Consider the following 15,824-nt stretch of genomic DNA (forward strand, 5'->3'; position numbering starts at 1 on the left):
GGGGGGGGGGGGGGGGGCGGGAACTGTTGAGGGTTCAAGCACCTACTTTGTACTTCCAGTTGGAGCCAGGCAGAAAATGGAGTTGTCCAAACACGGCGCAGTGCACAGGGGCATCTCTGCCCTCTTGGTCAGGTCTCTGGACCCCACAAATCTCCCACGACTGTTGGTTATGCCTCATTCTAGCTGTTCTTCAAACAAGATAATGTCCCACAAGGCAAGGGTGGCTGAAACCTACCATGGCAAAACAACAGGGGCAGAGCAAGAAGCCCTCTGGGGCCCTGAGCCACCAACATGCTGCGCTTATCAGTCACAGCCATACCGCCTGCAGCTTGCTCTCTTCCATGTGGGGAGNGGGGGGGGGGGGGGGCGGGAACTGTTGAGGGTTCAAGCACCTACTTTGTACTTCCAGTTGGAGCCAGGCAGAAAATGGAGTTGTCCAAACACGGCGCAGTGCACAGGGGCATCTCTGCCCTCTTGGTCAGGTCTCTGGACCCCACAAATCTCCCACGACTGTTGGTTATGCCTCATTCTAGCTGTTCTTCAAACAAGATAATGTCCCACAAGGCAAGGGTGGCTGAAACCTACCATGGCAAAACAACAGGGGCAGAGCAAGAAGCCCTCTGGGGCCCTGAGCCACCAGCATGCTGCGCTTATCAGTCACAGCCATACCGCCTGCAGCTTGCTCTCTTCCATGTGGGGAGCCTGGGGTTGGAGTACAGTTTTGGGAGGAAGAAACAGGGAAGTTTTGCTACCAAGTGGCAGCTGTCTGGCCTGCAGGATACCCACAGGATGCCCGCCTGCTCTATCACAAAGCTCTCTGTGCCAGGAGATGCCACAGAAAGGAATGCTGTCCAGTCCCTCTAGCTCTGCCAGCCTGCTTCTCTGCCCTGCTGGCTTTCCCCCTCCACTGGCTGCCACTCAGGCCAGGAGCACCCTCTGCAGGCTCTGCGCAGGGCTGTACAAGCAGCCCTGGCAACAGAAGACCAAGCTGCAGGCTGGACTCCTATCCTTTCTTGGGGCCAGGGGAAGCCATCACTTGCTCAGATCTCTGAGGTCCCTGAGAAGGCTCCACCCAAGGCACTACTGAGCATGGGGTTGGAGGGACTCATTTACCTGATCACAGGCAAGAAGTATGGGTTTGGAAGAAGTTTGGTGAACCTGAGATAGAAAGACTGGAAAAATACAGAACTTTCAGCAGCCCCATTGGGATTCCCTGCCTTCCTCCCTCCAAACCTGAGAAGGTAAAGGGGAGAGGAGATGGCCTGCCCCAGAGCTCTCACTTTCCCCTGGAAACAGCTGGAACCACTTAGGCTCCCTTCAGAGCAATGGCCAGGGCACATGCCACATGGTCACCTGACGGCTGCTGGTTATATTGGGCATCAGGCGTCAGGCACTCCCTCAGCCTCACTTTAAATAGCCTGCTGGGAAGCCTGCCTGGGGATTTGCTGGAATGTCCCTCCTTCCTTTCTGAAGGACAAGACCCCTCAGCTCCCCTATGCTCCCCATTAAGGCTCCTTCTGCTCAGCCAAGACTTAAGCTTGAAATAGCAAAATATCAGCTTCAAAGAGGGTTCCTCTTCAGCTCCTGGGGGATAGAACAGCTGTACCCAACAGCTCCACCTCTGTTCAGTGTGGACCCCAGGGCTTGGCGAGGCTGGCCAAAGGTAGCTTGCTAATTCAGCTAGAAAGCTCTGGGTGCAAAGCTATGAAGCCATCCATATCCATGGCCCGCAGCTGGTATAGACTGACATTCTTCCCAGGGCAGGGCCGGGGCCCACTGGGCATGAGTCTGCAGCTTTCCTAACCCCTGGAGGATGGCTGGCTTTATGGCGAAAGCTTCTGATCAACAAACCCTGCCTTTCCCACACTGCAAATCCAGCCTCAGATCTCCCTGCTCTGGAGATCGTGGCTCTCAGACCAACCCAGGGTTTCCATGCAGGTATCTCCCCCACCCACCCTCATGATCTCTCCCCGGGTCTTTGGGCACGGCACATGAGTGGAAAAGCTCTCCTTGCCCACCCGCCTCCTGCCTGCCTCCTGTTTTAAGGAGTGTCTCTGTTGGGCTACATTAGGCAATGTGGGCACAGTGCCAGTCAGGCTGAGAAAGCCAGTCCACGTATAGACAAAGAGGGAGGGGAGAAAAGCAGCCCAGCTTCTGAACCATGTACAAACTGTCCCCCAAGGCACTAGTTGGCATCATTGTTCCTCTAAGAATGAGAACTCCTGGAAACCTGGGGAATGCATGTGGCACAGAGGTCCTGGAACAAGGGAGGGGACCACCCACCTTGTACCAGCCTGCTCCACCTGACCAGGGGGAGGGTCCCAATTGGTGTGACCACAGCGGGGGGGTCGGGGGCTGCTACAAAGCACACAAGATCTGTCCTTTTGGTGACAAGTACCCCAGGTGGTTCTCAAAAAGCCTGGTGTGGCCCTGGCCTGGTGGTGATGTGCTGAGAAAAGCAGGCTCCAGACCCACAAGTGTGGGGTGGGGCTAACCATGTACAAGCCATTGGCTTCCAAAGGGCAAAGGGCTCTGGGCCCTGGTGCCTGTTCTGAGCCCCTGCGTGGGTGGCACCCTCAGGGGGGATGCTCCTGGGCTGACTAATCTTATGGTCAAAGCTGGAGACAGGTCTCCATTGAGAGATGGTATGGGCAGTGGGAAGAGCTCTAGCTGGGCCCCTGACCTGCTGTGTGACCTCAGAGAAGTCACTTATTCTCTCAGGTCTGCTTCCCCATATGTAAAAGGAAAGAGGCAGGAGTGGATGACCTGTGGTATTCCAGGATTCAATGCCTCTTAGTACTTTTGAAAACTGGGATCCTAACCTCCTTTGCAGACCTACTAGCCCAGGGGTGAGGCATGAGAGAAGTTGGCAGAATCTAACTCGGAACTTCCTGCTCTTAACAGGAAATCATCTAGTTTTACACAGAGCCGTCTTCTGCCTCTTACCCCGCCCCCGTCACACCTCCCCATCTCCAGCTTGCCCGCTTTCCTTCAACACGCACACCACTGACATCCTAGGGGTGAAGGGCAGATGAAACTCCCAGTGTTCTGAGGGTGAGTTGACAGTGTCCAGCGGGTGTGACAACCCCCAAAGCCAGCAAGACCAAGGCTGCCTTGACTCCCCTGGCACTTGCCACACCTCACACAGATGGGCATTCACGTGCACTGGGCCCCTCCCTGTGGCCATCTACCATGTGCTGCTAGATGGCCAGTCCCCCCAGCAGCCTCGAAAGATGGGCATCTCATCTCCATGTTAGAAAGATGAAACAACATGTCCATGTCACCAAAGGAGGAAGGGAGAGGCAGCATTTAAGTCCAGCATGATTAAAACAATGATCTATGAAGGGCAGCTGAAAAAACTAGAGACCTTGTAGAAAAGGAAATTTAGAAGGTGCATGCCTTGGTTAGAGCACAGTGTTGTAACACCAAGGTCAAGGGTTCAAATCCCCATACAGGCCAGCCGCCAAAAGAAAAAAGATGTGTGCCAGCAGCCATTCAGTTCCTGGAGGACTGCAAGTTGGGAGAGGGGTGACCACATGTGAGACTAACTAGGGGCTAGCAAGAGGTCTGACCTTCTGCAATGGGGCAGGCTGCCTTAGCAGGGGGGGCCCCCCCACCATCAGAGGTGCTCAAGCAAAGGCCACAAGGCCAGACGGAGGGCAGCAAGCCAAGTACAGGGTAGGGTTTGATTAAATAATCTTCGAGGTGGTTCTAAGCCAGCTACACCAAGCCAGCAGCACCAGCAGTAACCGGATTCACTATAGCAGAGGACACCACCAGCCCAGCTGAGAACAGGGATGGGACAGCAATAATTAAAGCCAAAGGTCTGGCACAAGCCCTGGCCACCTATCCCCGCCATACCACTGGATTAGAGCAACAGCCTTGGTCACCAGTTCAGGCTGGGTTGGCACAAGGCTGTCCCCGGTCCCTCTCTATAGAGGGACTGGCTCCCTTGTGCCCACAGGAGAGGTGGAAGAGGAAAGAAGCTTCAATGCAGGAGAGGCCCCACTCACAGCTGGAGCTATGCCTTGGGTCTCTGGGGCATCCCTAGATAGGAAGAGGCTTTCCTGGGGAAGGGGTGGGAGAGGACTCTCCTGGTCAGGCCAGAAGAGCTGACTGGCCAAACAGCCCTTGGACTCCTGATCCCGTTCTGAAAGACAGGATCCCCTGGCCAACACCGAGGGACACAGTGCCACCTCTTCCTTCTCAAAGGAGAACAACGTACAAGTGAAAAACTGGGACAGCAAAAGAGGTGGGGCATCCCAGGGGACTAGCATAGTATCCGCAGCAGGACAGGACCACCCTAACTCACCCAACAGTTTCACCTGTGGCTGACCCTGACTAGAAGCCCCTACGAACATGCTCTTGGAGAACCTGACCCTCCTGCCCCCACACATGATGAAAAGCAAGAGCACCAGGCTGTACTCCTGAAGCCAGGCTCCCACCCCAAGGGGATCCACAGGAGGCACCCAAGTCCTGAATGACCCAGAGGCCAGCAGGGGAGCTGTGCCAGTCCAGGGCACTCTGGCAAAACCTAGGAGTGGTGTCTTGAGACAAAGGAACGCAACAGCAAAGTCACCCCACCTCACAGTTGGAAACCCTCACCAGCCTGGCCTTGGCTGGCAGATCCCTGCAGGGTTCAGCTCTGCCAAGTGGCCCCTGAAGCAGGCCCTCAGTCTCACTCACACTGGGCAGTGTCAGCTCGGTGGGGCTGAGGGCCACCACTGAGCGGATGGGCCCCACTGACTCCCTTCCTCCCTCGTGAGCCACCAGGGGTACAGTGGGTGTGACCTGACAAACCCGTTCTGCGGGCTGCGGGCGGGTGAGAGGGTGGGTGCCCTGGTGCTGCCAGGCGTGTAGAGCCAGCCCTGTGGAGACTCAGGTGTTCTCTCTGCCTCCGCACAGTCCAGCGGGGACCCCGGCAGGAAGCCAGTGCAGCATGGCAGCCACCAACTTTGTGCAGGAGATGAGTGCCGTGGGTGAGAGGCTGCTGCTCAAGCTGCAGAGACTGCTCCAGGCTGAGCCCGTGGAGATCGTGGCCTTCTCAGTCATCCTCCTCTTTGCAGGTCAGCTGGGGGGGGGCATTCAGGTTCTCCTCAGTGCCCATGGCTCTTGCAGGAGAGATGGGACCATGGTGCTAGCTGGAGACCAACTTTGTGCAGGAGATGAGTGCCGTGGGTGAGAGGCTGCTGCTCAAGCTGCAGAGACTGCCCCAGGCTGAGCCCGTGGAGATCGTGGCCTTCTCAGTCATCCTCCTCTTTGCAGGTCAGCTGGGGGGGGCACTCAGGTTCTCCTCAGTGCCCATGGCTCTTGCAGGAGAGATGGGACCATGGTGCTAGCTGGAGGGCTGGTGCAGGTGGCGGGTGTTCCTCAGATCAAGGAGGAGAAGCTATTGTCCCTCGGAGGAGGCCAAAAGATTTCCCCATATCCTCTGCCATGCTGCTCCAGTCCTGGGCAGTGCTGGGAGTGGGGCCCAGTGCCACCCCCAGATCTCAGTCCAGGGGTAAAGGGAGCCAAGCTTGGGCAGCAGAGGAGGAAACACAACAGGGAGGAGCCGGGTGGCACAGGGTGGTCAACACCTCTCGGCAGACTCTCAGGTCTTTCTGACCCCTAAACCAGACCTTTGCATTAGGCCCTAGCACACCTGCAGAGGGGCTGCTTTGGAAGGAGGGTAGGCATACTCTCTCCCCCTCTGAGGTCCCTGTGCTCTCTCCCGTCCTCCAGCCACTGTTCTGCTGCTGCTGCTGATAGCCTGCAGTTGCTGCTGCACTCGCTGCTGCTGCCCTGAGCGGAGAGGCAGGAAGGTCCAAGTGCAGCCCATGACCCCACCATGAGGGACACTGAGGTGGCCGAGGAGAAGCTGCAGAGGAGACTGCCAGAGCCATGACACAGGCTATCAGCCTGGCCCTGCCCAGGCACCTGGACACTGATGCTGGAGCTTTATCAAGGAAACAAGGGCTGGCATGGGCACAGAGCTCTCATCTGCCAGTGGACCCTGGGTGCCGAGGACGGGCTGACTGTTTCAAAGACTGAGTAAACCACCTGCGATTCTTCGCCTACCTGCACTTTTTAACAAACAAGGAAGCAGAGGGCCCTATACCTTGATGGAGAACAGCCCCCACCTGTGGGGAGCTGGCCCTTGGGGCTCTGCTGATCCACACGCCACAGAGGAGCAAGCCAATCAGAGGGGCTTTGTGCAATAGCTACTGGACCCCACGCTCCCGCCAGAGCGGGAACATGTCAGTATTCTAGTCCAGCGTTTGCCTGTTTATTTCCAAGTAAAAGCTTTTTGGCTATGGGTTTCTGTGGCGCCAGACTCCCTGAGGTTGGGCTGGGCTCTGTGCTGCATAAGGAGGGCGGAGTGCCAGAATTCCAGGGGCGTGGCCAATGACCATCCTTTCCAGGCTTCTGGTCTCCCTGTGCCCACGAAAGCTGGAAAAACATGCCAGGAGGAGTGCCATACGGGCGGTAATGCCATGGGACCAGTGGAGGGTGCAGTGAAATTCCTGTTGGACATTAGCTATTAACAAGCTCTGGATTCCTGATGCCCACCCTGCAGAGGGAAGGAGGCTAGGCTCAAGGAGGCCACAGCACTTTCCACAGCCAGTGACTTTTGTCTGCAGATCCCACACTAGCAGTCTCAGGCCACTGGGTCTTCCCAAACTTCTGGAGTAACAGAGGAGAGGCTAAGCCTCTAGTGTGGTTTGTAACCTGCATCCTCATCCCTCACCCTTTCCCTTTTGTGTGCTGACTGTCGGGGCTCACACCCTCACCTGCCACTTGCCAGCTGTGTGACTCAACCTCCCCAAGTCATGTCTCCTCCCTGGTAAAATGGGGCTAATCCTGGTACCTGCTTCTTGGGGTGTGCCGTGGGGATAAACTAGCACTTAGCACAGTGCTGGGCATATCCTGAACCATCATTATTTGCTCCTACAAACAACGGACCAACCCAGAACAACATGGACCCATTTTAAAGAATGGTTCTGCTAAAATGCAACACCCTTCCAGCCTCCCTCCCTTCAGTTTACTCTCTCTTCCAGAGAACTTTCCACGTAGAGCTACAAATCCAGGAATGAGAACGGGGAGGCACGGGCTCCGTAAATGCCAATGGGGCTGGGACGGAGCAGCCTGTGGTACTTCCCCACTGGGTCCCCAGAGCCATCAAGAAGTCCGTACTTTTCATATGCTTCCATCATCTTGGCCAGGTGGCCCATTCTCTGGCTGCCTGGGAGCACACCCTTGTCTATCTGGAAACAGGTGATGGAGAGGGGATGCCAGCCCCTGCCACCTCCAGCTGGCAATCCAGGCCACACTAGTGGGGCAGGCAGGGCAGGAGAAGCTCTCACTGACTGGTTTCACTTCCTGGTGTCCATGGACTTGTCTGACAGGTTTGGGATGAAGACCCAGAAGTGTTTCCATACAAAAGAAAATAAATTCAAGAATCTGTCTGTCCTGGGGGTCGGGGGATGGGGGAGTCTTCCACCCCTACACAGAAAGAGATTCAGAATAATAATAGTAACAACATGATGACCACAACAATGATAAAAATAGCTAAGATTCACTGAGGGCTTGTACTGGCTCAGGTATTTTGATGCAGATAAATTTATTTAATTATCACAATACCTCAATGCAGTAGATACCATTATTATTCCCATTTTAGAGATGAGGAAACTGAGCCTTATGAGGGTGCTGGGTGATTTGTCTATATTCAGCCAGCTAAAAAGTGGCAGAGCCTGTCTCTGAGTCCAGACTGTCTGGCTCCAGAGGCTCTGCTCACCATGCCCTGGTGCAGGACAGATAAGGTTCTGATTCCCTTATCCTCCATCAACAAACCGAAACACCCACACCCCAAACTTAGTCTCAAAATAGCTTACGTGGGAGTGGGTGGGACCTGACAGGTAAGAGCTGGGGTGTGGCCTGATTAGGCGTCCCTCCCAGAAGAAAAACACTGGGAGGGCAAGGAAGTCCTGCATTTTTTACTCCTGGCACAATAGGCTGGAAGGCCCTTGGAAGCCCCCTGTTCAGGAGATGCCCCAACGGTGAAGCAGCCTGATTCTCATGTGACTTTTCCTTAAGCAAGTTTTCATCAGCATCAAGAGTGGCCCTGTTTGGGAGTGGCTGAGGCTGAGACTGCTAGAAAAGATTCTGGTTGCCTGGTTCAGCTGCTGAGAGGTGGGGACTGTGGCCAGTTCATCTGCACCCTCCTGTTCCACGCCAGGCAGCACATAACTGCTGAGTCCACAAAAGATGATGTCCCTTCCCTCAGAGGACGTGCTCCTCCCTGCTCCATGGCAAACGGGCACATGCTGGCTCCCCCAGCAGTCAGGCCAAGAAGTTCTGCACAGGCTTCAATCCCACTCAGATAATAAATTAGATCTGCTGTAGCATGACAGCAGCCTGGCAAACTCCCAGAACGGGCAGCTCCTAGTGTGGGCTTCCTCTAGGGAAGACAGGCCTGGAGAGGTGGCAGCAGTTCCCTCACTGTGGGAAAGACGCTACAAACCTGGGCTGCTTGAAGATGGGTGGGAGCCATGGAAAGGGCGGCAACCAGGCTGTTTCAGATCTAGGGAACGTCTGACTCTCTGTTCCTGCTGCCATGCCAACCTGGACCAAGCGAACACCAGTGCTTGCCTAAGGTCACTGCAGGAGCGTCCTAAGGGGTCTCCACAATGATCTCACCAGCCTCTTCCTGTTCCCCCCACCCCCCTGCACCATACAGTGGTCTGCTCTTGGTTCCTCAAAAGGGCTTCCCTCCACACTGAAGATCTGTGTGTTTACTGTCTACACATTATGCCTTATTAAAATCTACAATACCAGCCAGTCTCTAAAAATAAAATAAAATAATATCTACAATAAAGCCACCAATGCAAGAATCTCATTAGCAAAACTTGGCAGGGAATATACAAAACAATTTTCTCCTAAATCTGTTTCCTCAAAAACTAACATTTTAAAGCAATCTACAAGAAAAATTTTCATAATGACATATTTGCTTCTGGGTAATACAAATTCCAGATCATAAAAAACTGAGGACAATTAATTATGTCCTTAAAAAAAAGCTTCCTCACTCTCTTTACGACCTGTTCCCTACCATGGTTCTGGCCCCTTTGTCCTCCTGTCTCACTTAAACGTTACTTCCTTACAGAGGAGTCTCCTCAGCCCCAGCCCAGGTTATGTCACTGTACCAACAGCACCCTTTACCTCTCCCCATCATATCCTTCTCTTCTGAGTGATCATTACAGTGGAATTATCTGAGAGGGGCCAGCAGTTAATTGAAAAAGCCAGTGAAAGCAACTTTTGTGTATGTGACACATAGGTTCTCTATTTTAAATTGAAGCGTATACACGCACATTCCTTGGCCACAATCTTTTTCGTGTAAGGCCAGGGTCTTTTCTGAGTGATGGCTTGCTGACCAGAGTTTCTACATTGTCTATTTTGTAGTTTTAGTTTCTTTAAAGCAAAACAAGATCTTAAGGACATTTACAAAGAAATCTGAGTGTGAAATCCTGGATTTTTACAAAATGCACAGTGTTTAGTTACTGTGTCCACGTTTTTTTTTTCTTTTTTTTTTTGTATTTTTTCGTGTCCGGCAACGGATCGCAACCCTCAGTGTCGTGCCCGTACCGGACCAGGACCGGCAACGGGATCGCAACCCTCGGTGTTGCGCCCGCACCTCGCTCAGCCAGTGAGCGGGAACCGGTCTGTATGTGGGATCCGAACCCTCGGCGGGAGCGCCGCCGCACTCCCAAGCGGCGCACTGTAGCAGTGTGCCACCGGGCCGGCCCAATCCACATGTCTTTTGACAGGAATATTATTTGAGTGATACCAAAGTCATTCCAAAGTGGTCAGGTACGTATTTATAGAAACAACTTCCTATCTCCACTCACTCTGAGGGACAGCACAGTGCTTCAAGGCTCAGACAGCGAACACTGGTTTCCAACCCCAACTCAGTTACTGACTAGCTACATGACCTTGAGTAAGTTTCTTAACCTCTCTGTGCCTGTTTAAACTGGGGTTTCAGCTATTATTGTGTCTTCATTTGTTTATGTGATGTTAAATTCAGTGATGTAATTACAACAACAAGTATGACTGCCATAAGCAGGTTTGGGAACAAACAAGTGACTCTTGATAAGCACCCAACCTAACTGGCAGAGCAGAAGTGCTAGAGACCAGCCTACCAGCTGTGAGCATTCAGCAGGCCGATGGTATTACTCAGCGTGTTTTACACAAGGATATGCAGCATCAGCTAACCTGGGGTCAGTGAAGCCCATGACAGTTAAGAACGGCTTTACTGAACTTGCTCATCTTTGTCATCTGACCCTTGCCTACACCTGGGAAGGTTTAAAACAACCCGGATGCCCTGACATCCCCAGAGACTGATGTAAGTGATAGGAGGTGGGGCTGAGCATTTCTAAAAGCTCCTAGATGATTCTAACAAGCAGGATTGAGGACTGGTGGGCTAGGAGGTAAGCTCTTGGAAGGCAGGGCCTAGCACCCATCTCACAACTGGACATGCAGGCCCTCACATCCTAGCTTTGAAAGGAGTGAATGGTGGCCCCTGGTTTCAAGCACCTGGACACAGGCTTTATTCCCTCTTCCTGGCTTCCCCATCACACCAGTGGGGAGGAACCAAGCATGCAAGTAGCTGAGACCGTGCCTGAGAGGCAGACAGAGGCTGCAAGGGAGAAGTTGGGTTTCGTGGAGATAAAGCTTCCACCCAGAAACTAGTTTCAGGAGGTGCCAGACAGACCTGTAGTTAATCATTCACAAGCACCACATAAAATGACGCCTCTGCGGCAGTCCCAGCCCCAGGGCTTCCCCAGCTCTGGGCGGGTCCTCTCAGTCACAGGTCACCTAGAGAAACTAGTTTCAGGAGGTGCCAGACAGACCTGTAGTTAATCATTCACAAGCACCACAGAAAATGACGCCTCTGCAGCAGTCCCAGCCCCAGGGCTTCCCCAGCTCTGGGCGGGTCCTCTCAGTCACAGGTCACCTAGACAGAGAGGAGAACCAAGGCCCAGCCACAGGGAGGTGCATGGGTGGCCTGGGGCAGAGGCTCTTTCCCCACCCCACCACAAGGCTTACTGCTCTCAGGGAGGACTCCTTAACTCATACACCCTGAGTGCCCTCAAAATGACATCACAAAAGGGCAGAATGCAGCTAAGGGGGGAAGTATGAAAGGCAGACGGGGAGAGGGGGTTGCTAGTACTGCTCTCAGGGAGGACTCCTTAACTCATACACCCTGAGTGCCCTCAAAATGACATCACAAAGGGCAGAATGCAGCTAAGGGGGGAAGTATGAAAGGCAGACGGGGAGAGGGGGTTGCTAGGCAACTGGCTCCAGCCCACCTTTGTTTGCTTTGGTGACAGCAGTGAAGGTCTGGTCAGAGCCACTTGGCAACGTTAACACCTTTTCCTCTCAATAGTTGCTTCTTTGAGTCAGGGTGCAGCTCTGGTCATCTGGTGGCCTCTTCAGCTCAGACCCCCAAGTGTGCGGCCTGAAGGATTACCCTGAATTGCTCTGGTAGGACACTGGACTGCTAGCAGCAGAATCAGGTAATGACTGCTTCCTTCTTCACCCAAGCGCCCTTCAACTGGCCAAAGGCTGCTGATATTAACTCCATTTCAAGAAGATTAGTTAGTCCCTCTGTGTTCAGCTGCCTCAAGGAAGTTTACTCAGGCCTCAGATGGATTAGGTCCACTCTTCAGCTCTTATACTGACTTTTCAAAATGCCTCCCAAATGTTTGGCAATTGGGGTGAGAATAGAGAGAATCTATAGTGGTGCTTTTTAGATTGTAGCTGAGTAGGTCTAAGGGGTAGGAGAGAAAGTCCTTGCTCACACCAGGGCTATTCAGGAAAGAAGGAATGGAGAATCCAGAGGCAGCCTTCAGGAAGACTCCAGGGGCCCCCTCTCTTTGTGCCAGTCCTCACTCCTGCTTCTGTACAGAAGGAAACTCCATTTGTTGCTTGTTGGAGCATCGAGCCCAAAGACTCACCATCCCTTCAGTGTCCACTAGCCGCAGAGCTGGCCAGCTGTTCACTGAGATTGCTGCAGAGGTGGAAGTTGGGGGAGTGAAGAATAGCACCTAGGCTAGGGCTTGGAAAGCCCCCTGCACTCAGGACCTCTGTCCCCTTTTCCAGGTTCACATGGACCAATTAATCAACGAGAAGATCTGGAATGATGAGTTCTGGCAGAACCCCTGGGAGAAGTGGGGCCTGGTAGTGATCGGCTTATTCATCACCACAGTTGTGTCATTCATCTTGTTTGCTGTTGTGTTTGGTTTACTCCCTCTGCAGGAGAGGATCCAGTGTGAAGAGGAATGATCTGACTATCGGGGGGCTGAGAAGGCAGCGGGTGTTAGGGGGTGAGGGGGGTGGTCTGAGACCGATTCTGGACACCCCCACCCTGCTGCTGCCACAACCCTGAGCACATGGAGAGGGCCTCTCCACTTCCTCAGGTGAGAGGAGCGATGGCTAACAAGGTCCTCTAATAGGCTCACAGGCTCAGCCAGCAACTTTGGAGATGCTTGGCAGAGGACACAAAACAACAACAACCAGATGAAATAAAAATTCCTTTTCAAATTTGCTAACTTGTGAGAGCTCATTTTCTATCTAGACGTGGTCACCAGAGCGAGCTTCCTTATCAAAGCCTCACTGCAAATCCCCACCTGGCCTGGCCCTGCCTGTCTCTCCAGCCATCCCACACATGCCCCTGGGTTCTTGGCATATCTTTCAGTTGTTGAATATACTGTGTTTTCTCCTACAACAGGGCCTTTGCACATGCTATTCCTGTCCCCTGGGACACTCTCCTTCATACCACACCTCACTCCTCAGCCTAGTTTGTGTTTTCTCATCCTTCAGATCTTAGTCTACACCTGACCTCCTCAGGCAAACCTTCCCTGACCCTCTGGGACTGGGGGAGGGCAACCTGTCATATACTCTCAAAACACCATGTACCTTTTCATCAAAGCCCTTTTACCAGGAAGTATGTTTTTTAATGGGATTATCTGATGAGTGCCTGTCTTCTCCATTGGACCAAGCACCATAAAAGCAGGGGATGGGTCTTCTTCTGCTTGCCATTGTATCCACCCGTGTCCAATGTGCCTGGCACAGAGTTGGCATCAACCAACGAATACTGGTTGGAATAAATGAGCAAGTGAGTAAATAAGTAAATAGGAGGGTGCTGGGCTGCTGGGCTCTCTCAGCCCAGAGATCTCAGGAGACAATAGAGCTCAGTTCACTCCAGGCCTAAACATAAAGCTGTTCTTCCATTTCAAAGTACCAGGCATCCAGGACAGAGATTGCTTCAAACCTAACAACTGTTCCCTGTGACACTAAAAGATAAAAAGCCTTATCATGAATCAAACACTGATTTTCATGGCTGTAGCCCAGAGAAAGTAGTTACATGCACAGAAAAGAGGAAAACCACAGGCTGCCCCACCCTGGCATGATCTGAGTATCATTTCTGTTGGTCCCAGAGCCCCCCACACCAATCCCTCTGGTCCCATTCCCACACGCCCCAGACCCTAGAGCAGCTTCTCTTGTAGAAATGTACCCATCTCTGCCGAACTCACCCCACTGGCTCTGTCCCTCACTGCCGAATGCCCACCCTGAGGGATTGCTGGTGGAACAGCTGTTTCAACCTCAACCTCAAACTAGAACTATTCTTTAAAAAGGAGCAAATATGTAGAGGGAAGGGACTTTCTCTTCATGCTATAAGCCTGAGAGCCCTGGAATCCAGAACCTTCACACACAGCAAACAAGACAGGAGGCATGAGGCTGCCCATGGGGCAGTGAGAGCCATTATCTGGACTTCCTGGGCCCACAGATGCTGGGGACCCTGCTCTAACCAGTTCACTGATGCACTAAGAAGTCCCAGCTCCCTGGAACGAGATGGAAAAAATAAAGGAAGAGACCCATAGTAGGACCTGTCCCCTTGCTGGCAGGCTGAGCAGCCTCTGGGGATACGGCAGAGCCAACCCTCCAGAGCGTCAGACTCAGGCCCAGACAAGAAACAGCCAGGGTTTTTTCCAGCAGAGGAGACTCTGACAATTAGCAAGGACACTTGGCCCTTTCATTCCTCACTAGAAATGACAGCTCTGCTCAGGGGCCTACGGTGGCTGAATTTAGCAGCTCCCCATATTAGTGTCTGAAAAGGGCTCTCTGGTCATAATGGCTGTAGGCAAAGGTGGTCCTGGCACTACAGCCAATCACTTCTGCTGGGTGTGGTCTTGCCACAGAGGCCAAATTAGAGATGGCCATTTAGAGAAGGAAACAGCTCAATCCAGGAGCCACCAACACATTGGTGAATAGGAGGGAGCTGGGAATCAAAATACACTGCCCAAGTAAGTGCCTCTCTGGTTTCTAGCAGAGAGCCCAAGAAGTCTGCTACGTACCAGTACTAGGTACTTACTCAGCTTCAAGACTCTAGTCTTGCAAAAACCAAGGTGGCAGGTGTGTATGAAAATGAGCACTCCACTGAAAATCAGGAGACCCAGGTTTAGTGGATTCTGTCTGCAGGGAGTTCTGTGACTGTGACCTCTCTGGACCTCAGTTTATTCATCTCTAAGTCTGAAGTAATCACTTCTGCCTCCTCTCCTCACAGGACTGTTCCATGAGATTGGATGAATCCAAGAGCTTTTTAGATCAAAGTGTAAAGAATCCTCCTGGTGTCCCTCGTACAGGTACCCAGCCACACCCTGACATCACTGAACAGCTATCAGTCTCTTTCTATGGCCCCTGCCCCATCGCCAGCAAATGCAGATAAAATGGATAAGTGGGTTCCACCTGGGCAGGCTAGCATTCTTTTTAAAAAGTCTATATCTCTCAAAGCACATGACCACCCCACAAGAGATAAGCTGTGTCATGTGCTTCTGTTTGGGACTTGAATAAGAGTGAATACTACTCAAGTAAGGCCAGAAGTCCCAGATCAGTGGCACATGGTGACCACAATGCCAATGGCTCAGAACTGGTCACATTACTCGGGACTGAGTTGCTCATGGGGCCAGTCATCCCAGAAGGGGCTGGAGTAGGCGGATGGATGACCACCCCAAATGCTGGACAAATCCTTACATTGCCAGTTTCTGGGGCCTCCAAAAGAGAAAAGGAAGGGTCCGAACTTCCATACTGCCTGACGCAACTGCCTTCACAGGCAGGGGTCCCTTGGTGGCCCAAGGGTTGTCTCATGCTAGCTGGTTAACTAGTGGGTGCTGGGGAAGAAACGATCTTACTGACACTTTGCTCCACATACAAAATAAGTCATTTACCCCAATTCTTCACAGAAGGTCACCAGGGCATCGAAGGCCAAGAGAGCGGCTTTATCAGATGCTTTGTTCCCTCTCTTTTCCTAGAAACAAAAAACAACCACTTAGCAAGTCGTACAGAATTGGAGTACCTTGTAGCCACAAAAAAGTAATGGGGGAGAAAAATATTAAATGATAGTAATAAGGCCATTTACAAAATAGCCCCGAACCTGACTATAGATCAGAACCCCCCAGACTACTGAATCAAACTTTCTGAGACTGGAGCTTTTGAAAGTTTAGATTTCCAAAAAGCTTCTCAGGTGATTTTCATGCAAAGGGCCCACGGACAGGCATTTGGGAAACACTGTATAATATGATCTAAGTTAATAATAGTACATGGGCCGGCCTGGTGGCGCACTGCTCCAGTGCGCCGCTTGGGAAGCGTGGCAGGCGCTCCCGCCGAGGGTTCGGATCTCACATACAGACTGGTTCCCACTCACTGGCTGGGCGAGGTGCGGGCGCAGCACTGAGGGTTGCGATCCTGTTGCCGGTCCCGGTCCGGTATGGGCGCGACACTGAGGGGTG

At 52.7% G+C, this 15,824-nt stretch overlaps 3 protein-coding genes across 3 annotated transcripts in view; 2 read left to right on the forward strand and 1 right to left on the reverse strand.

The window, feature by feature from the left end:
- RECQL5 (RecQ protein-like 5) overlaps positions 1 to 15,824 on the reverse strand; it is a 36,917-nt gene that overhangs the window by 9,502 nt on the left and 11,591 nt on the right. Inside the window, 1 exon segment of the mRNA XM_008566082.1 lies at positions 15,264 to 15,343. Within this exon segment, the coding sequence (XP_008564304.1) occupies positions 15,264 to 15,343 (80 nt within the window).
- On the forward strand, positions 4,940 to 6,271 carry SMIM5 (small integral membrane protein 5). The gene is made up of 2 exons (XM_008566081.1): positions 4,940 to 5,066; positions 5,725 to 6,271. Exons 1-2 carry the CDS (start codon positions 4,940 to 4,942, stop codon positions 5,832 to 5,834), a joined length of 237 nt encoding a protein of 78 aa, XP_008564303.1. The 3' UTR covers positions 5,835 to 6,271.
- On the forward strand, positions 11,476 to 12,321 carry SMIM6 (small integral membrane protein 6). The gene is made up of 2 exons (XM_008566100.1): positions 11,476 to 11,552; positions 12,139 to 12,321. The coding sequence occupies exon 2, from the start codon at positions 12,145 to 12,147 to the stop codon at positions 12,319 to 12,321; it is 177 nt and encodes a 58-aa protein (XP_008564322.1). The 5' UTR covers positions 11,476 to 11,552; positions 12,139 to 12,144.

Source organism: Galeopterus variegatus, unplaced genomic scaffold (genome assembly GCF_000696425.1).
Source record: "Galeopterus variegatus unplaced genomic scaffold, G_variegatus-3.0.2 Scaffold219, whole genome shotgun sequence".
Lineage (NCBI taxonomy): Eukaryota > Metazoa > Chordata > Mammalia > Dermoptera > Cynocephalidae > Galeopterus > Galeopterus variegatus.